The following is a 23,550-nucleotide window of genomic DNA, read 5'->3' on the forward strand; positions in this document are numbered from 1 at the left end:
GAGTGAGAGACTGTGGTGGGAGGGGAGTCTAGTACACTTGTTCAGATGGGTGGAGCGGAGAGGAAGGAATAGAGGGGAGGACGAGAGAGGGGAGGGGAGGGGAGGGGAGGGAGGAGAAGAGAGGGAGGCAGACACCGACACCTAGGCAGTGGCAGTGACGCTCACACAGCGAGAGGGGAACACGGTGCTTTTCAATGGGGAGCTGAAACAGCCTACCTGTTGCGGATCATCGACTGCACTGCGAGGGACCAAACAGCGCAAACATGGCTCCAAGTCTGTCACTCTGTGTTGTCTTGCTTGTCTGGTGTGGGACGCGAACCTGCGCTGGATTTAACATAGATGTGCGTTTCCCTGTGATCAAAGAAGGAAAAACCAGCGGAAGCCTCTTTGGATTTACGGTGGATCTGCACAACCAGACGGTCGGCGCCAAGAGATACCTGTAAGTTCATCTGCAGCGCTTCGTATTCAAATAGGCTACGCACCTGCTTGAGTCTAGTAGGGTTTTACAAAACCGTATTGGGTCTTTTCGACATTCTGGAAATTGCCTTATGCACACATCTTTTCCGAATGCGCCAATGCGTAGTAACAGGTGGTTGACTTTTGAGGCATTGTTTTGTCTAAAGAAAATCATTTTCTCATGCAAAGAATCAAAGTTCTCGTAATAGCGCACATGCGTGTGGGCGCCGTTTATAAATGATAAGGCCAGGTGTGCGTCATGGCGGGTTTTTGCGCGTAGTGCGCAGTGCAGGTACGGCGGCTCTATAAACTGTTATGAGAACATGAGCTGGCAGTTTTTCATGAAGCGTCCTCGCATGTCATTGGTGAACTAGAATTGATAGCTATGAGTAGCCTACTATAGGTGTGCGGAAGTGGTTACCTGCTGTGTCCCTGGGCTATTAAAAGTGTGTGTGTGTGTGTGTGTGTGTGTGTGTGTGTGTGTGTGTGTGTGTGTGTGTGTGTGTGTGTGTGTGTGTGTGTGTGTGTGTGTGTGTGTGTGTGTGTGTGTGTGCGTGCGTGTGTTTTCAGTCACTGTGAAATGCAATGAGGCAAGCCACCTACACTGCGCATGCTATATCCTACTCTACTGTAGCCTACTGTACTGTACTATAATAATACTACAAATCACGGCAAAACACTACACATTAATATCTCAAAAACTATAAGACATCGCTTATATTTTGACATTCTGAGTGAGAAGTAGCTCAAGAGTTTGATGTAGGCTATAATAGGCCTATATGCATGTCATGTTAAAGTTGTGTGAACTCAGAACTGTCGCGGTTTGTAAAATGTACACCGCACAGCTGGGGCTAGAGCGAGCACTCAAGGCTCGCTCCATAGGTCCCATTGCAGTTTCCACCTGGAAATGCAGTTTGTTTACCAAAATACTGATCCCTCGTAGGCTATACTATACCAGTGGTTCCCATCACGCATGCTTGTTGACAATTCTCCTAAATGTGTTCTATTCAACTCATATTAAGCTTTTAGTATCAAACAACTGATTATTAAATGAAAATAATTTGACAATTTTTCAAGTTTTCACTGGAAAAAGTTGTCAGTTTTACCCTAGTCTCACTGGCCAGCCTCCTCCCTTCCGTCCGAGGAGTCTGGCGCCGCAGGTCTCCATAACTGGGATAAACCCTCCCCTGCTGCTCTACTCTGCTCTCCCATTTGAGCGACTGTTTCGGTGGCAGCCGGATGTCCGCTCCCGGCTTATTACAAGCTCTGTCATTGGCTCCGACCATGTCAATCAGAGCGGCTTCCGCTCCCTCCTCCCTGTGTGTCGCTGTAAATAGTGCCCTGCCGCCGCAGTGAAAACAACAACGCTAACTAGCTAGCAAGCTAACGGCAGAAACCTACACGCTAGCTCGTTGCTACACGCTGAAAACGGCAAGTTGGATTGTTTGAAACTATTTTACAAGGGCACTGCTGCTAAGCGCCGCCCATCGCAATCCCACTATGGAGACCTGCGGCGCCAGACTCCTCGGACGGAAGGGAGAGGAGGCTGGCCAGCGAGACTAGTTTTACCCAGACTTCGTGAGTGTTTGGTGCTCTGGTGCTGCTGTAGATGGGCTGATGGCTTCATTGACTTATTTGTCAGGAGTATCGCCGTGATGTTGCGTACACTAAAGTAAATCCATACAAAATAGATGTTTCACTGAACTGCCTGTGTTTTGGCTCCCCTAAACCTGAATCTGCAGCGACAGTAACTGGACGCTTGAGCCATTTCTCTGTGTTTGCTAGTTGTTTTGTGCACAGTTTTGACATGCGCGAACGTGACCTCTTCACAGAGTAGTGTAAGTTGACACCTGCCAGGGGGGAACTAGTTGCGGTGTGTACGTATCATTTTAGAAATGGGCCTCTATGAAATTACTTGCAATATTGTTTTGATCGTTGTGGAAATAAATTGTAATCGCCAGTCTTTCAAAGCACCCCCTGCAAGCTGCACAAGTCCCCCTAGGGGTACACGTACCCCTGGTTGGGAATCACTTCTATATAGTATACTGTACTACTATATACGATACACTATACTATACTATATTATACTATACTACTATACTAACATTTCTATTGTATCCTCTTACATTAGAACACAATAAAGGGCGTTTGCATGCATTTCTGCATGCCCCTTAGCTCCCCACACAAAATTTAGGTCTAGGCTCTCGTGAGTAAGACGTGGATTCTTGGTCCACACCTCAGTGAGGAGAACCCTCTTGTCTTTTGCTGGGGGTGCTGTGGGTGAAACAGGTGGGCCAGGTGAATGCAGTCTGTATTACAGCTTGCAGCTTGTCGGTGGTGCGGGCTCTTAAAGGCGTAAACAGAGACAATAGGTATCTCCCAGGGCTATGAGCATGAGGAGAACTCACCACTATTTCTGAAAGAAAATATCCAATTTCAGACCGATCTTACTACAAGACAATGGCCTCCTAAATGTTTGTCCGTTCTGGGGATTTTGGACTTCTGTGTTCTTATAGATCCCTTGTGGAATGCACAGAAAGCTCTGACGTAGCCTACTCCACTTTCGCTCCACATGTCCCGAGGCTATCGCATTCAATGGAGACAGAAATGGGCTTGTGTTTCACAATAAAGGTGTTCATTGGCCTGTAGCACATGTAGCACAGGTTGTCATTATTACCGACACACATTATGCTCATAATATGGAGTTCACAGTGATTGCATAGAAGTAGAGTGAACACATAATGCTTTCATCTCACAAGGAACGATGTTCAAGGACGTGCAGACTCATGACACAAGTCCTCCTTGTCTTCTGTCTTCCGTAGCGTCCTTAATGAAAGATCGTCAAACTATAACGTTGTTTAGTGTAGGATTTCCCTTGGCCAATTACTGTGCCCCCCCTCATTCTTCCACATCGTGATCACACAGCGTACTCATATCTTGCTCTTATCTGTCTCCTCCTTCATGGAAGTTGTTGTCGTCCTCCAACGTGCTTTGAAGAGCAAGGCAGGAAGAACAAAACCCTGGCCCACTTCCTGTGTGATGTCAGCAGGGAAGCACTGAGTCCACAGCCTCTTATCAGCCTTATCTCTGCTAAGTGGCAGATTGGTGTGCCTACAGACTTGTCCCCAGTCAGTAGAATGGATAGCAATGTCCAGCTGACACACGATCAATGTGGCATCTTGGCCGCGGTCCCCAGAGGGATGGAGCCAGCGTCCACAGGCTGCAACCTAAGACGGGGACCACATGGCCATGGTAATGGGGCTGGAGACCCAGGGGCACGGAGGCTGTGAAAGGACGCACACATGCAGGCCTTTAAACTCACGTGTGAATTGCTGCTTAGATCTGATGTTTTTGGACGGCTGATCATATCTGTTCAGATCTGATCTGTTCAGATCTGATCTGTTCAGATCTGATGTTTTGTGGATGACCGATCAGATCTGTTCAGTGCCTGTAAAGGGGCCTAATGCACCTGCAGCCAACATCTTTCACTTGTGTGTCAGTTCCTGAAGCGGGGAATGCCTTATTCATGTCTTTGGATGAGAAAGATTGTCTACTCTGTCTCTGACATTACATTTAAGTTAAGTTAAGTTAAGTTAAGTTAAGTTAAGTTAAGTTATCCTTGATTTATCCCCATAGTGAAATTCATCCTCTGCATTTGACCCATCCTCTACTAGGAACCTTCCTAGAACTAGGAGCAGTGGGCAGCCGCAGTGCAGCGCCCGGGGGACCAACTCCAGTTCTTTTGCCATATTACATTCAAGTCAAGTCATTCAGCAGACGCTTTGGCCCAAAACGACTTAAAAAAGTGCATTTTGTCAACAGCAGACTGTACAGTATTTCGCATTTATCTAGAATCAGAGTTGAAGGGGGGAAATATTGTTAGTAGTAGTAGTAGTAGTAGTAGTAGTAATAGGTACTTCATTGTCCCTGTGGGGAAATTAGTTTTCGGTGAGAATCACCATGTTGGCGGTGTACAAGAAAACGGGCACAACACATGGCACATATAAGGTTTCAGTTACAGGATCAGTTAAACTTTTACTCTACTCTTACGACATGTGTTTTGTTTTGAGGTCAAAGTACTTCAAAGTTGGTTAATTTGTTAATTGTAGCCTCCGAGATTCGGTGAAAATGTCTTCCAGCACACCATGCGATTTAGTGTGTGTCTCTGGGACTCTTGAGAGACACTTAAGAATGTGCTGATGATGTCTCCCATGTTTGAACTGAGGGGGGGGGGGGGGGGGGGTAGGTGGTGGTGGTGGTTGAGGGGGGGTACAGTACTGTCTGTTTTATCTGTCTGGGTTTTACAGCGGTGGATCTGCCTCCCCTCCCCTCACCACAAAGCTGTTCACGACACCAGTTTGCACTTTGCCCACTATTGGAGGGCGCTAGACTGTGGCTATTTGAAAAATGCGAGAAGCGGGGATATAAACCAGTCGCGACATGTACAGTGTTTAAAGTGGGCATTCTTTGTGCATGTGTGAGTCAGACATGGTTAGAATACAAGAACTTGAGACAGAGGCGTTCCACTCCCAGTTCTGCAATAAAATGACCGCAATAAAGACATTCCCCCCCACCCCCCTAAACTCTTAAGATGCAGTAGGCTATTATCCAATTTGTCTGATGACCCCACGAGTGTATCTTCATCTTCCCTCAGCTGAAGCAATGTGAAAAATGTCTCTGGAACGGACTGGTATAGCAATTAGTAAATGACCATTGCTTCTTGTTGGGAAAGGGCTGCACCTTGCTCATTCAGAATCAACCTGACGTGCCTCTCCTCTCCTCTCCTCCCCCTTGTCTTCCTATCGCCCATTTAAGGTCTCCCATAGGTTTTCTTTCTTCCCGAGAGCTTTTCCTTTCCTTCTCTGTTGTAGCAGGGGAGGAGGGAGCGGGCTGTCAGCTGCCCACCTATTGGCTCTTCCAGGCCCCTGACCCCTCGGTATGCCTGGAATGTGTCTCTGCACACTCGCGACCTGCCAGGTTGCAGGTTGGGACAGGAGGACAGGACTGAGAATGAGGAGTTTAGGGACAATTGGAGGGAAATCACGCGCACGTGACAAGATTAAACCCAAACTGGAAAAATCATTCGGTCCACAATCTTCAGCAGACAAGACATCTTGTCATGTTATCAATAAGAATCTCTCCAGATTCTGGAGAGGGCAAAATCAATGGCTATCACTCTTCAAACTCAGGCGTATTTAATTCAGAGCGTCTTGCTTCTCCAGCTCATCTCTGTCTGACAGCCGTGGCCCGAGGCCATGAGAGTCAGCCATGTCATTTGACGGGGCCTTCCCCCTCTCTCCTGCGGGGTGCAGATGAGAGGGTTTCACGCAGGGTTTATAGATATTCTGTTTGAACACGCTCTTCCTTCTCTAAGCCTCTTTTGTTTCACACAAGCACAGATCTATTTCCAAAGTCACGTCACTGCCTTGTAAAGTCACGTCACTGCCTTGTAAAGTCACGTCACTGCCTTGTAAAGTCACCTCACTGCCTTATAAATCTACGTCAGTGCCTTGTAAAGTCACATCACTGCCTTGTAAAGTCACCTCACTGCCTTATAAATTTACGTCACTGCCTTGTAAAGTCACGTCACTGCCTTGTAAAGTCACGTCCCTGCCTTATAAATTTACGTCACTGCCTTGTAAAGTCACGTCACTGCCTTGTAAATGTACGTCACTGTCTCGTAAAGTCATGTCACTGCCTTATACATTTACGTCACTGCCTTGTAAATTTACGTGACTTTACAAGGCAGTGACGTAAATTTACAAGACAGTGATGTACATTTACAAGGCAGTGACGTGACTTTACAAGGCAGTGACGTAAATGTATGCCTTGTAAAGTCACTGCCTTGTAAAGTCAGGTCACTGCCTTTATTTTACCTAAATTTGCCTAAATTTACGTGACTTTACAAGGCAGTGACGTAAATTTACAAGACAGTGATGTACATTTACAAGGCAGTGACGTGACTTTACAAGGCAGTGACGTAAATGTATGCCTTGTAAAGTCACTGCCTTGTAAAGTCAGGTCACTGCCTTGTAAATTTACGTCACTGACTTGTTAGGTCACGTCACTGCCTTGTAAAGTCATGTCACTGCCTTGTAAATTTATGTCACTGCCTTGTAAAGTCACGTCACTGCCTTATAAATTTACGTCACTGCCTTGTACACGTCACTCACTGCCTTGTAAATTTACGTCACTGTCTTGTAAAGTCACGTCACTGCCTTGTAAAGTCACGTCACTGCCTTATAAATTTACATCACTACCTTGTAAAGTCATGTCACTGCCTGGTAAATTTACATCACTGTCTTGTAAATTTATGTCACTGTCTTGTCAAGTTGAAAGTTGATGCAATGCAGCAGATTAGGATAAGGAGAGAACTTTTTTAATAGTCTGTTCGTTTAATGTGTGTTTTTTCTCCCCAATTGTACTTGGCCAATACCCCTCGTCATTGCTCCACCCCCTCTGCCAATCTGGGGAGAGTTGTCGACTAGCACATGCTTCCTCCGATACATGTGCAGTCGCCAGCCGCTTCTTTTCACCTGACAGCGAGGGGTTTCACTGGCAGGACATAGCATGTGGGAGGATCACGCTATTCCCCCCAGTTCCCCTCCCCCCCAAACAGGCGCCTGACCAGAAGAGGCACTATAGTGCAGCGACCAGGACATTATACCACTAATCTGGCTTCCCACCTTATTTAAATGAGGAAGATGGGTCATGTGACGTGCTGCAGCATGACCTTATTTAAATGAGGAATATGTGTCATGTGACGTGCTGTAGCATGGCCTTATTTAAATGAGGAAGATGGGTCATGTGACATGCTGCAGCATGGCCTTATTTAAATCAGGAAGATGGGTCATGTGACGTGCTGCAGCATGGCCTTATTTAAATGAGGAAGATGGGTCATGTGACGTGCTGTAGCATGGCCTTATTTAAATGAGGAAGATGGGTCATGTGACGTGCTGCAGCATGGCCTTATTTAAATGAGGAAGATGGGTCATGTGACGTGCTGTAGCATGACCTTATTTAAATGAGGAATATTGTGTCATGTGACGTGCTGTAGCATGGCCTTATTTAAATGAGGAAGATGGGTCATGTGACATGCTGCAGCATGGCCTTATTTAAATGAGGAAGATGGGTCATGTGACGTGCTGCAGCATGGCCTTATTTAAATGAGGAAGATGTGTCATGTGACGTGCTGCAGCATGGCCTTATTTAAATGAGGAAGATGGGTCATGTGACATGCTGCAGCATGGCCTTATTTAAATGATGATGGGTCATGTGACGTGCTGCAGCATGGCCTTATTTAAATGATGATGGGTCATGTGACGTGCTGCAGCATGGCCTTATTGAAATGAGGAAGATGGGTCATGTGACGTGCTGCAGCATGGCCTTATTTAAATGAGGAAGATGGGTCATGTGATATGCTGCAGCATGGCCTTATTTAAATGAGGAAGATGGGTCATGTGACGTGCTGCAGCATGGCCTTATTTAAATGAGGAAGATGGGTCATGTGACATGCTGCAGCATGGCCTTATTTAAATGAGGAAGATGGGTCATGTGACGTGCTGCAGCATGGCCTTATTTAAATGATGATGGGTCATGTGACGTGCTGCAGCATGGCCTTATTTAAATGAGGAAGATGGGTCATGTGACATGCTGCAGCATGGCCTTATTTAAATGATGATGGGCCATGTGACATGCTGCAGCATGGCCTTATTTAAATGAGGAAGATGGGTCATGTGACATGCTGCAGCATGGCCTTATTTAAATGAGGAAGATGGGTCATGTGACATGCTGCAGCATGGCCTTATTTAAATGAGGAAGATGGGTCATGTGACGTGCTGCAGCATGGCCTTATTTAAATGAGGAAGATGGGTCATGTGACGTGCTGCAGCATGACCTTATTTAAATGAGGAAGATGGGTCATGTGACGTGCTGTAGCATGACCTTATTTAAATGAGGAAGATGGGTCATGTGAGGTGCTGCAGCATGGCCTTATTTAAATGATGATGGGTCATGTGACGTGCTGCAGCATGGCCTTATTTAAATGAGGAAGATGGGTCATGTGACGTGCTGTAGCATGACCTTATTTAAATGAGGAAGATGGGTCATGTGACATGCTGCAGCATGGCCTTATTTAAATGAGGAAGATGGGTCATGTGACGTGCTGCAGCATGGCCTTATTTAAATGAGGAAGATGGGTCATGTGACGTGCTGCAGCATGGCCTTATTTAAATGAGGAAGATGGGTCATGTGACGTGCTGCAGCATGGCCTTATTTAAATGAGGAAGATGGGTCATGTGACATGCTGCAGCATGGCCTTATTTAAATGAGGAAGATGGGTCATGTGACGTGCTGCAGCATGGCCTTATTTAAATGAGGAAGATGGGTCTGTGGAAGTTGGCTGTGGTCCAACATTCCTTGTCATAGAAATGGTAGTGGGCTTTGTCTGTGAAGTAGGCCTGTCAGAGCACTAGTGTCGTGCTACAATGACAACACTTTGTGATAGGAATCCTATGGTGTCCATTAGACCCACACACACACGCACACGCACACGCACACGCACACGCACACGCACGCACACACACACACACACACACACACACACACACACACACACACACACACACACACACACACACACACACTCACACACACACACACACACACACACAACATGACAACCAGCACTCAGTTATCCTTGACGAGTCCCAGTGAAAAGGAGGCACTGCGAGCTACTTCTCATTGGAGAGCCATTTCAGTAACAATGCTTCATTTGCATCCATAGCTTCTGAAATTACAGAAAGTACAGAAGAAGAAGTACTGATTGTTGTGGCTTTGACAATGATATTTTGTCTTTTCAAAATGTTGTTTTTTAGTTGCATTTTATTCTATAAAAGTCTATAAACCAAGTCAATGCAACTTTATTAAGGTCTCACAAAAGTTCACGTTAATCCCCATTTGTCCATAGTGATTGGCCGTAATCTTCATGGTATTTAAGCCTGTATCCAATCAGTTGTTGATGACATGACATGCTAGCCTGTGCAGCACCAGAATGAATGACAGGGTCTAATAAGATATTGAAATGGACCCCAGCGGGACTGGTTGTTGGATGCATTGAGACAGCATGGAGAAGACACATGGTCTGGTTGTTGAATGCATTGAGACAGCATGGAGAAGACACATGGCCTGGTTGGCCTCAGGGTTAAAGTGGCTTACCTGTAGCGAGTAAAGATACATGCTTCAATACCTTTCTCTCTTCACGCCATTTTTCATCCGTGAAGGGCATATGATACTGAAGTATTGGTTTACACTTGCTATGTGGCTGTGGAAGACTATCTAGACTAGAGGAATCTTGCAGTCTGTCCTCCTTAATAATGAAAATATTATGCCATGTGGATGTGCTTCTGAACAAACAAAAAAGCATAATAAATTAATCAAATAAACAGACCATAAGATAATGATCAAATGTCAGAACAGGATGTGTTTTTGAGCAGTGCGCTTAAGAGAGGAAGCTTTTACAACAGGAAAGTACTGAGGTTTCATACAGCCACCGGCTCTATAGTATGTATATATGTTGAGGTCACAGCCATGAGGCTCCCCCGCCGCTGCAGACGCATGCGGCGCAGTGCAGACCTGCCATGCGTGATTAGCACACGCACACAAACACGCTACCCACCACCACCAGTCTGACAGGGGCAAATACACACAAACACATGTACTACGAACACACACACACACACACACACACACACACACACACACACACACACACACACACACACACACAAAACACACAACACACACACGCACACACAACACACACACACACACACACACCCACACACACCCACACACAAAACACACACACACACACACACACACGCACACACCACCCACACACACACACACACACACACACACACACACACACACACACACAAAACACACAACACACACACGGACACACAACACACACACACACACACACACACACCCACACACAAAACACACACACGCACACACCACACACCACACACCACACACACACGCACACACACACAACACACACACACCCACACGCACACACACAACACACACGCACACACACGCACACACATAACACACACGCACACAAGCAGGCAGCCCAGTACCAGAATGGAAAGTTGGTGTGTTGGCCAGCTAACCACCACGAGCTGAGTTAAAACACAGAAACTGTTATGTCTTATTATGTCTTCTTCTTCTTCCTCTCCTTCTTCTTCTTCTTCTTCTTCTTCTTCTTCTTCTTCTTAGTGTTATTATTATTATTATTACTACTATATTACTATAATAATAATAATCATAATCATAATTAATAATAAAACATGACTGAAGAACTTAGTGTCTGGTAAGAAAATTACATCATTTTACTGTAATGCAGCCTTTAAAACCAGGAAAGGACAACACTTATGCCATGTCACCATATTACCATCTCCAAAATCTAAGATGATGTCTAGTCTCAGATCACGATATCAATATAATACTGATATATTGCCCGGCCCTATGGAACAATCGAATAGGCCTAGTAATGAACACAGTCAGCATCAGTCAGCACCTGCGACACATCATCCAGGAACAGCACCTCTGAGTGGACCAACCTAGACACATCATCCAGGAACAGCACCTCTGAGTGGACCCACCTAGACACATCATCCAGGAACAGCACCTCTGAGTGGACCAACCTAGACACATCATCCAGGAACAGCACCTCTGAGTGGACCCACCTAGACACATCATCCAGGAACAGCACCTCTGACTGGACCCACCTAGACACATCATCCAGGAACAGCACCTCTGAGTGGACACACCTAGACACATCATCCAGGAACAGCACCTCTGAGTGGACCCACCTAGACACATCCTCCAGGAACAGCACCTCTGAGTGGACCCACCTAGACACATCATCCAGGAACAGCACCTCTGAGTGGACCCACCTAGACACATCATCCAGGAACAGCACCTCTGAGTGGACCAACCTAGACACATCCTCCAGGAACAGCACCTCTGAGTGGACCCACCTAGACACATCATCCAGGAACAGCACCTCTGAGTGGACCAACCTAGACACATCCTCCAGGAACAGCACCTCTGAGTGGACCCACCTAGACACATCCTCCAGGAACAGCACCTCTGAGTGGACCCACCTAGACACATCATCCAGGAACAGCACTGGACCAACCCAGACACATCATCCAGGAACAGCACCTCTGAGTGGACCAACCCAGACACATCATCCAGGAACAGCACCTCTGAGTGGACCAACCCAGACACATCATCCAGGAACAGCACCTCTGAGTGGACCAACCCAGACACATCATCCAGGAACAGCACCTCTGAGTGGACCAACCCAGACACATTATCCAGGAACAGCACCTCTGAGTGGACCAACCCAGACACATTATCCAGGAACAGCACCTCTGAGTGGACCAACCCAGACACATCATCCAGGAACAGCACCTCTGAGTGGACCAACCTAGACACATCAAGCAAAAGAACATTGTCCTTGTCAGACAGGTTTCCTGCGTGGCCAATGAAAAGTGATTTACTCTCGGCTAGTTTATTATCACGAGCCGACCTGCCATGTTTGATGTGTCAGGGTCTAAATGAGTTTGCTTTCTTGTTACTGTTTCACCATTGGCAGATGGTGGTCTTCAAACAGGATGTTTATCCAGCTGAGAAACCCCTGGTAGATGGGTGTGTTGTGTGTGTGTGTGTGCGCGTGTGTGTGTGTGTGTGTGTGTGTGTGTGTGTGTGTGTGTGTGTGTGTGTGCGCGCGTGTGTGTATTTGTGTGTGTGTGTGTGTGTGTGTGTGCGTGCGTGCGCGCGTGCGCGTGCGCACGTATGTGTGTGCGTGGGTGCGTGTGGAGAACGCAGGTGCTGACTGATGCATGGTGTTCATTACTAGGCCTACTGGATTGTTCCATAGGGCCGGGCAATATATCAGTATTATATTGATATCGTGATCTGAGACTAGACATCATCTTAGATGTTGGATATGGTAATATGGTGACATGGCATAAGTATTGTCCTTTGCTGGTTTTAAAGGCTGCATTAATTACAGTAAAATGATGTAATTTTCTGAACTTACCAGACAGTTTTACCTGTTCTATTATTTGCCTTTAACCATCACTGATTAACCAATAATCAGTCTATCTTTGTACTATCTATTTTATGCATAATGAAAGTGAAACATTGAAACTCTGTGACCAGCACCGGAAAGCAGCCTGGGCAGATTGTCAGGAGGTGAGGTGAGGACTCTGGTGAGAGGTGAGAGACTCTCTCCCCTCTCAGCTCTGAACTTCAGTGGTGTCAGCCAGCTTGAAGAAATGTCACTGAAAAACAGACATGTTTACTTCAGTGTCCTCTGCCTGTACAACACACTTCTGTAGAAAAGAGCTTGAAGTGTAGTGGCTCTGATTGTATCTTATGAGGTAGATACAGTACAGTATAGTGTTTTTGTGAAAATTGCACATTGTTCGACAGGTGTGCCCACACCATTCATTCTATGTCGATTTGTCTTGTTAATGATCTACAGCAGTGATACAGAGGGATTTGGTTCACAATAGCAGGTTTCATTGCCTCCGTTTTGTATAGGGCAGCTGTGGCAGGTATATGGTATAATATTGATATTGTTATATGAGACTAGATCACGTCTGGGATTGTAGTGATCTTAATATTGTGAAATAACTTTACTGTTACACCTTCCTGGTGTTAAAGGCTGTGTTACAGCAAAGTGAGACAGTCTTCTGAACTGAGTAAAATGATTGGCCTGACCTGCTCATCATATCCACACTCCACAGTGGAGGCCTAAAGGTCAGAGAAGGGAGATTGTGACCAGAAGGTCGTCAGTTCAATCCCCGGGTGGGACCGGCTGCATAGATCTGGGTGGGGAAAGTGAAAAGCAGCGCTTGTGTCCCTCCCTCATTACCACCACTGAGGTGCCCTTGAGCAAGGCCCTTAACCCCAACTGCTCCAGTGGAGCAGATTACTGTGGTTGTTCTGGGCAGCTTCCAAGTCTGAAAGTGAACAGGGCACTCCTGAAAAAGAGAGCATTGCTCTCAGTGAGACTCCTCTTGTATAAATACAGGTATAAAAAACATACTGTACATAATCATTATAATCATCATTTTTGAAATGTCCTCATAAATATCTTATGAAAGCACTCATCCCCAAAATATCACATTATCGATATCAATGTATTGGGTCTCAAATATTATGATATTTGAATTTGTGAATATCGCCCAGCCCTAGGTTTGCATTTTGACATCGGTATGACCTGTTAGAAACGAAAAATGGACAATTACCTCGGTACTGGGTGGCACAGGTGCCGTGAGTAATGTGGTGAGCATGCCTGTGTGACTGCACTCCTCTAATAGCAGGTTGATCTACCACAGACCCCCATCATCACACTGTCAGCCATGCACACGTCAACACATGTGTTCACAGCTACTGTAGGTGTGCTGGCAGTGAATAGTGTGATAGCTGTGTGTGTGCTCACTGCTCACTGCACAGTGCCCACCTCGTCCCCTGTGAAAATGCAAAGAATTGGATGAATCACTGTGCTGTTGCAAAAGCATGAAAGCACACTGGGCTTATAGAGCAGACAGAGAAAAGATATTCGCCTACCACCGATATATCTGTCGGCTGATACAGTATGCTGGTTGATATGGCCGAAGTTATACACAGAATATTGTGTTTTATATATTGTATATATACATACATATATATATATATATATATGTATATATATATATATATATATATATATATATATATATATATATATATATATATATATATATATATACGAGCCATTTAGAAGCGTATTGCTGTCTTTCTCTTCCATGCATGCACAGGCAGGAGACAGGAAACCGCTGCGAACGGCTTGACTACAAGTACGGGTGCGACGAAGGGACAAAATAGCGGCATGCGATTAACGCGATTAAAAAAAAACGCGTTATATATATATATATATATATATATATATATATATATATACCGTAAATTCCGGACTATAAGACGCACCGGTGTATAAGCCGCGGGACCAAAATTGACTATTTTTTTCTTCTATAAGCCGCACCGGACTATAAGCCGCGGGTGTTTTGATGTTTAATTACCATATGAAAGGGTTCGTGCACAGAGAGGAATGTCGGGAAAGAGATCGCTGTTTGGGGAAGCTCCCATTTATTAACATTTCAACAAAACAAAACAAAAGTCAGGTCACTAATCCCCAGACAAAATCACACAACAATAGGCTACCGTATATGTGCAGCAAACCTGTAACCAGAGAAGTCAAGTCACTAATCCTCGTCTTCCTCTTCTTCCTGCGTACTGAAACCACCAAAGTCCTCATCTTCAGTGTCGGAAACGAACAGGTTCAGGGTGGCTTCGTCAACCACTCTCCTCTCTCCTTCAGGTGCCATGGCACCAGTCCGATACCTCACGAGTCCGACACCTCACGAGTCCGAAAAAAGAGGCTAACTTCCCCCAGACCCTAACCCAAAACCTAACCTCTCCCACCCCCACGCCTAAACCTAACATCCCCCAGACCCTAACCCAAAACCTAACCTCTCCCACCCCCACGCCTAAACCTAACCTCCCCCAGACCCTAACCCAAAACCATGAGGTGTCGGACTCGTGAGGTATCGGACTCGTGAGGTATCGGACTAGGGGGCAGTCCCCGTGGCGTCATCCTCTTCATCCCGCAGCAGTCCAGCGTTTTGGAACCCGTTGGTAATTGTGGATGTTTTCACACTCCTATAATATTCCGTGATCTTCCTTTGTGTGAATTCGCCGAAGTTTGTGATTTTCTCCTGATAGTCGGGAGGGAGTTGTTCAGTAGTTCTCCCCCGGACGGACAGTCCCTTTTGCCCAGGTTACGCGCGGCTGCTCTGTTTGATCGGCGGCTGCTCTCTTTTAATGCGAGATTGACTGCTTTCAACTTGAAAGCTGCCTCGTGTGAATTTCTGCGTACCTTCCCCATGGTAAGTGAGAGTGTTGCTTCTACTGCTCGTCTTGTTGTGAATATTCCTTGATCTTCCTTTGTGTGAATTCGCCGAAGTTTGTGATTTTCTCCTGGTAGTCGGGGGAGGGAGTTGTTGCCCGAGTGGCCGTTTGCTTACCGTAATTACCATATGTAAGTGGTCACGCACAGAGGGGATTGTCGGGAAGAGATGGCTGTTTGAGGAAGCTCCCATTTACCGTATTACAACATTTCAACAAAACAACATAACACAACACCACCGTTGTTTATTTTTACAGTGCACACAGTGTCCGCGGTGTGGTGAAAAGAGGGCAAGAGAGGAAATTAAAACAGAAGTGGATTTATAGTTAGAAAGAGTGCTAAAAAAGAGAGATTTTTTTTTTTTTTTTTTTTTTTTCTGAAAAAATCCATAGATAAGACGCACCGTTATATAAGCCGCAGGGGCCAAAAAACGGGAAAAAAGCCGCGGCTTATAGTCCGGAATTTACGGTATATATATTAGGGTCACTATTACTGTCAGCGTTAACGCGTTAATCGTGATGCGATTAACGTGATGGGAGTTACTTTAAATAACTCCTCAAATGGCACAGTGGACAAGTCAAGAGCAGTAGTTTGCACCTTGTGTAAAACGGAATTAAAATATCACCGAAGTACATCGAGTTTGAGCTATCATCTAAAAGCTAAGCATACCGGAGCAGCTAGCGGCCAGCTAGCAGCCAGCTAGCTAGCGCGAGACTCATCACTCACTCTTCCTTCAGAGTCTCGGATGCGCGGGTCCTCTAACCACTGGGAGGTCGGCTGCAATGGCTTCACGCGATATGCACATTATCAATATACACAGTTTCCAATACCGAGCCATTATTCACATGGAAGTGCCAAAGTTTTTAGCTCAGACACAGGCTTCTTCGGCTGTGTCATTTTGGGTTTCAACTGCTCCACAGCGCCGCCGCCGGAAGTATCGGTTCTGGAGCGTATACTGTTTACAATTGTGTATTCATTTTCTATTCAAGATCAATTTTGTAGACATTGTTACCTCCTGTCTACATTGCACTTCTATTGAATTGAAAATAAATGTAAAATTCAAGATCACAAAGTACATTTATTTGCATTTGGACTCCATGTGCCATCCCAGTCAGAACAGCAGTAGTGAGCACACTGGACTCTCCTTGCCATGTACAGTATATGAGCTGTCCTCTCCTCTTTCAAGTCATTACAACAACATGAAGAGACTCCAGCTCTCCTCTCCTCTCCTCTCCTCTCCTCTCCTCTCCTCTCCTCTCCTCTCCTCTCCTCTCCTCTCGTCTCGTCTCGTCTCGTCTCGTCTCGTCTCGTCTCGTCTCGTCTCCTCTCGTCTCGTCTTGTCTCCTCTCCTCTCGTGTCCTCTCCTCTCCTCTCCTCTCCTCGTGTCCTCATGCTTGACTCAATCTGAAAATTGACTCACTCCATTCAATATTATCCCCATCTATTAGCTTAGCGGCTCTAAGTGGCAGTGTTTTCCTGGAATCAATACCAGTTGCCCAGAGTCTAATTGCTTTATACCTGAAAAATACTACGACGCAGTGTAGGGGAGTGTAGGGGAGTGTGTGTCTGTGTTTGTGTGTGTTTGTGCATGCATGTGTGTGTGTGCGTGTGTGTGTGTGTGTGTGTGTGTGTGTGTGTGTGTGTGTGTGTGTGTGTGTGTGTGTGTGTGTGTGTGTGTGTGTGTCTGTGTGTGTAGACTGAGACTCTACTCAATTGAATTTGCTTAAATTCATTGTATAACTCCAATACCAGAGCCGTATAGATAGAAGAGTCACGACATCTCCATTCACTCCAATGGACCAGTTTTTTTTTACTCTCAAGAGTTCCAGGAAGTAAGGTCCTGGATTAAGCAGCACTGTCAAGTTGCAGCAAAATGGACAGTTTGTGTTGTACTTTGATTTTTTTTTTCAGAATTTTTAAATTAAATTGTACATTATCAGCTTTATTTTAGCAGTCAAAAGTAGCGCGAGACCGCTTCCTGGCTGTTCATTGGCTACTGAGTCATTTATTTTGGTACTCCGCTGATGCCACTCTCTCTAAATTGCTCTGTCCAATACTAACTTAAGCCCACTAAACAATACTGTACGCATAACTTTACCTCTAATATAATTCTAACCCTTACCCCTATAGCGCCAAAAACAACCTTTACCATTTCACACACACACACACACACACACACACACACACACACACACACACACACACACACACACACACACACACACACACACACACACACACACACCAGACTGTCCTCGACAAGTGTAACGTGTGTGTGTGTGTGTGTGTGTGTGTGTGTGTGTGTGTGTGTGTGTGTGTGTGTGTGTGTGTGTGTGTGTGTGTGTGTGTGTGCGCGTGTGTGTGTGTGTGTGTATATCTATAATTATTGAGAAGGACTTAGCTGCAGACAAATGAAATCAACTTATAATGAGTTTACTGTCTACTAACATGGTCATTACTGATGACTGTAGTGTTCTCAGTACAACACACACTCTTCCTTCCTAACCTGGGCATTTCATGCTAAAAGCTAAACAACACTAGACTCTATCAAGGTTACATTCTTGGAATAATGACGCCCAGAAATAGACTGTTACAGCTCTGCGTCACCTGGTTTTGTGGATGAATCCAAACCCGACAATATGCAAGGAATGATACCCACTGTCTAGTTTGCATTAGTCTCGCTGGCCAGCCTCCTCTCCCTTCCGTCCGAGGAGTCTGGCGCCGCAGGTCTCCATAGTGGGATTGCGATGGGCGACGCTTAGCGGCAGTGCCCTTGGAAAATAGTTTCAAACAATCCAACTTGCGTTTTCAGTGTGTAGCAACGAGCTAGCGTGTAGGTTTCTGCCGTTAGCTAGTTAGTGTTATTGTTTTCCCTGAGGCGGCAGGGGACTATTTACAGCAACACACAGGGAGGAGGGAGCGGAAGCCACTCTGATTGACATGGTCGGAGCCAATGACAGAGCTTCTTAAGCGGGGAGCGGAAATCCGGCAGCGTCTGAAACCGACGCCTCCAATGGGAGAGCAGAGTAGAGCAGGGGAGGGTTTATCCCAGTTATGGAGACCTGCGGCGTCAGACTCCTCGGATGGAAGGGAGAGGAGGCTGGCCAGCGAGACTAAGTTTGCATGAATATTGATGTTAAAAAATGTTTATATTAAAACAATTAGGTGGGACCTTCTGCCACAATCAGGCTAATGCAGGCAGGAGCCATACACATGATATGAAATGACAGCTTTTCTTTTTAATAAGAACAGAGCAGATTAAGAATTCTACCAGGAACAGTTATTAAAATCTCTCATAACCTATCTTCATCAAGCATGACAAAATGAAATCAGACATTTTGTTTATACAGATCATTACACTGTACCATAGACCAAAGCCCTGACTTGCTCTCGTTACATCTTCTGGAAATTGGATGTTCCTCTGTCTGTCTCCTGCTATCACCTATAGAGACACTGCATAACGCGTCATCATTCAGAAGCCATGCCCAAAATGGGGGAAAACAGAAACCCCCCCTCCAATCCTGGCATTCTCCTATGTCACGTGCATGTGACATATATCTTGGATGACGTGTCACGCAGTGTCTCTATGGTTGCGTCAGAGCCATGTAGATAGAAGAGTCCCGACATCTCCATTCACTCCAATGGACCAGTTTTTTACTCTCAAGAGTTCCAGGAAGTAAGGTCCTAGATTAAGCAGCACTGTCGTGTTGCAGCAAAATACACATTTTATGTTGTACTCTGAAAGGGTTTTTCATCCCTTTAATCAAATTGTACATTATCAGCTTTATTTTAGCATGCAAAAGTAGCGCGAGACCCATTCCTGGCTGTTCATTGGCTAATGAGTCTCGCATTTTGGTCCTCCGCTGACGCCACTCTCTCTCTAGAGGACACTAGGTTGCGTGTTTCACAAAAAGATCGTATATACGGAAGATGAACACTCCAACTTACTTCCTGACAGTTAGATCCACATTTTTCTTCTCGCCAATTCTCAATGGCTTCCTTGTTTTGCTCAGGAGTACAAAAAAACTTTAACTGGTGATTTTTTATACGTGTTGTCTGCGCAGCCCACCACACAACAGCTTTTAACTATGTTTAATTCAAGGAAAATGACGCTGGTGTGTGGGAGTGAACGGACCGATTTCCCCCGTGATGGGCGTGGCCTATTTCATGCAATGTCTCTATTGATATTCCCAATGGGGTTCTGTTGGACACAATCATACTCGTTCCCTTTTGCACAACGGTTCACTCTCTTCTATTCAATATTTTAATACGTGCTAATCTATCCACTAATGCACTGTGAATAATTATTATATCATTGAATATATTCCTATTTGCTAACCCCTCCAGATCTTACAGATCTTTACTTGGTTATGCTGTCTGTTCAAATTGGGAGCGTCGACGCATTATGTTTTTCATTGTTTAACGTCACTGGAAGCGAAACTCTTTCAAAGCTTTTTGGTAGTCATCATCGGTATAGGCCTAACGGGAAAATTCAGTCATTATCACGAATGTACCGAATTTCACTTCCTGTCTTTGCTGATATGAACATCTCTCTCTCCATCGTGAGGCTGTAGATCGTTTTTCTTGGCCTGGGGGAACAGACACACCCAGGTTGTCCCGAGCCTTATCTGGACAGGTGATCCATCACTTGTGTAAGGTTCACAGCAGCACATACTTGTGTAAGGTTCACAGCAGCACATACTTGTGTAAGGTTCACAGCAGCACATACTTGTGTAAGGTTCATAGCAGCACATACTTGTGTAAGGTTCACAGCAGCACATACTTGTGTAAGGTTCACAGCAGCACATACTTGTGTAAGGTTCATAGCAGCACATACTTGTGTAAGGTTCACAGCAGCACATACTTGTGTAAGGTTCACAGCAGCACATACTTGTGTAAGGTTCACAGCAGCACATACTTGTGTAAGGTTCACAGCAGCACATACTTGTGTAAGGTTCACAGCAGCACATACTTGTGTAAGGTTCACAGCAGCACATACTTGTGTAAGGTTCACAGCAGCACATACTTGTGTATGGTTCACAGCAGCACATACTTGTGTAAGGTTCACAGCAGCACATACTTGTGTAAGGTTCACAGCAGCACATACTTGTGTACGGTTCACAGCAGCACATACTTGTGTAAGGTTCACAGCAGCACATACTTGTGTACGGTTCACAGCAGCACATACTTGTGTAAGGTTCACAGCAGCACATACTTGTGTATGGTTCACAGCAGCACATACTTGTGTAAGGTTCACAGCAGCACATACTTGTGTATGGTTCACAGCAGCACATACTTGTGTAAGGTTCACAGCAGCACATACTTGTGTAAGGTTCACAGCAGCACATACTTGTGTACGGTTCACAGCAGCACATACTTGTGTAAGGTTCACAGCAGCACATACTTGTGTATGGTTCACAGCAGCACATACTTGTGTAAGGTTCACAGCAGCACATACTTGTGTAAGGTTCACAGCAGCACATACTTGTGTAAGGTTCACAGCAGCACATACTTGTGTAAGGTTCACAGCAGCACATACTTGTGTACGGTTCACAGCAGCACATACTTGTGTAAGGTTCACAGCAGCACATACTTGTGTAAGGTTCATAGCAGCACATACTTGTGTAAGGTTCACAGCAGCACATACTTGTGTAAGGTTCACAGCAGCACATACTTGTGTAAGGTTCACAGCAGCACATACTTGTGTAAGGTTCACAGCAGCACATACTTGTGTAAGGTTCACAGCAGCACATACTTGTGTATGGTTCACAGCAGCACATACTTGTGTACGGTTCACAGCAGCACATACTTGTGTAAGGTTCACAGCAGCACATACTTGTGTATGGTTCACAGCAGCACATACTTGTGTATGGTTCACAGCAGCACATACTTGTGTAAGGTTCACAGCAGCACATACTTGTGTAAGGTTCACAGCAGCACATACTTGTGTATGGTTCACAGCAGCACATACTTGTGTAAGGTTCACAGCAGCACATACTTGTGTAAGGTTCATAGCAGCACATACTTGTGTAAGGTTCACAGCAGCACATACTTGTGTAAGGTTCACAGCAGCACATACTTGTGTAAGGTTCACAGCAGCACATACTTGTGTAAGGTTCACAACAGCACATACTTGTGTAAGGTTCACAGCAGCACATACTTGTGTAAGGTTCATAGCAGCACATACTTGTGTAAGGTTCACAGCAGCACATACTTGTGTAAGGTTCACAGCAGCACATACTTGTGTAAGGTTCACAGCAGCACATACTTGTGTAAGGTTCATAGCAGCACATACTTGTGTAAGGTTCACAGCAGCACATACTTGTGTAAGGTTCACAGCAGCACATACTTGTGTACGGTTCACACCAGCACATATTGAGCGTGCTGCTTACACATTCCCCGTATACTAGGGATGTTCATCAATTATCGAAAATCGATAATCGATCGTTAAGGATTGGAATCGATCCTGTGGCATTTGGATCGATTTTTTAATTATTAAAAAAAAAAAAAAAAAAAAAAAAAAAAAAAAATTGGACTAGGTTTGGGTGGAATTCGTTCCTCCTCGCCCCACTCCATTGCACAGCCGACTAACGTGAGGTGGAGCTTCATATAGTCTCTAGTTTTCTGGCTGGGCACGGGCCTTTGTGCCAACAAAACTGTTTTAAACATGAGAAATTCACACCGGCATGCGCCGGGGACAGCAGTGTTGGAGAGGAGACACATTGAAATAAAGAGTTCATTGAGGAGAACACGTTGTCTTTCGTATTTTCTGCCATAGGCATTCATTTTGTAAAAAAAAAAAAAAAAAAAAAAAAAAAAAAAAAAATTGAAAATATTGAAAATTTTCTAAGTATTAATAAAATCGATAATCGATAATTGATCGTTAATTCTCGCCGATTATCGATTTTGGAAAATTTTCAAAATGAACATCCCTACCGTATACACACATGCAAACATACACACACACATATGCTCATTGCTCTCTCTCTCTCCACTTCTCAACTCCCTTACCAATTAGGTCTTTCAGTGGAATCGTATCGTGATTCGTGATGATATGAAGATATTTTAATATGAGACACATTTCTGATGTGTAAAATGATGACGACAAGCAAATTTCACAGAAAAACTGATCAAATTAGTATGAGTAGGAATATTATTTGAATATTTCTGTTTTGTTTGACATCACACCTAACATTAAAGCCCCATTCAGTAAGTTTTCCAAGTTTTGCTATTGGGGAAACTGCGCCCTCTGGGTCCAATAGTATCGATAACGATATCGCCGTTCAAAGTCAACAAAACACAGCGCCAGAAAGCTCTATGTACATGTTGTGACATCGGGTACTCACCACGTTATGAAATAATAATCCATAGTTCCGTGAAACATCATTTTCGTAGCAAATCCGAATCGAGTTACTTCCTTGTTTTCCTGAAGACAGCGCTTCCGCTGTACAGCGCATGCGCACATCCTTTTCTTTTTTCTTTTTTCTTGCCACGGGACGTGGCAGACAACTTGCTTAGTCCCAGGGCTGGCCAATGGAGGGCGGTGTGGGATAAATAAAGTCGAGGGTCTCCCTATTACAAGTCAATCTACCATGTCCTGTGACTAAAAAGCTCTTATATTACAGTAAAAAATGTCAAAAATCTTACTGATTGGGGCTTTAACATTAATTTGACTATTTAATGTGATTTTGCATATATGAACCATTATGGTGATATGTATCGATATAGAGAAAAATTCATATGATTATCATGATATTGCCCAGCCCTATCCACCTTATTTTTGAATGCTCCGCTGTACAAATAATTATGGGTACAAGGTCCGGTTTAACGTGACTTATTGTTGCAGCTTGCCATTTCCTAAAACGGTATTCTACTTGATTTGAAAAGCTGGCCACCTACACTCCCTTGTACCCTGGCTGAATTTAACATAACTTGGCCAATAAGCATGTAACATACCAAATAAAACAAACAGTAATGTCTTTATTTGATGTAGAATGCAGAGGACATGTAACTGTTTCGTTAAACTCGAGTTCCAGGAATATTGTACTAATAAT

General features: G+C 44.8%; 1 protein-coding gene across 1 annotated transcript in view; it reads left to right on the forward strand.

Moving 5' to 3' along the window:
• Positions 1–263: 263 nt before the first annotated feature.
• itga3b (integrin, alpha 3b) overlaps positions 264–23,550 on the forward strand; it is a gene marked incomplete at its 5' end in the record, with an annotated part of 78,244 nt that continues 54,957 nt past the window's right edge. Inside the window, one exon of the mRNA XM_083635864.1 lies at positions 264–439. Coding sequence (XP_083491990.1) covers positions 264–439 — 176 coding nt within the window. The remainder of the gene's footprint in view (positions 440–23,550) is intronic.

The sequence above is a fragment of the Poromitra crassiceps genome (assembly GCF_964638095.1).
Source record: "Poromitra crassiceps genome assembly, chromosome: 4".
In the NCBI taxonomy this organism is placed as follows: domain Eukaryota; kingdom Metazoa; phylum Chordata; class Actinopteri; order Beryciformes; family Melamphaidae; genus Poromitra; species Poromitra crassiceps.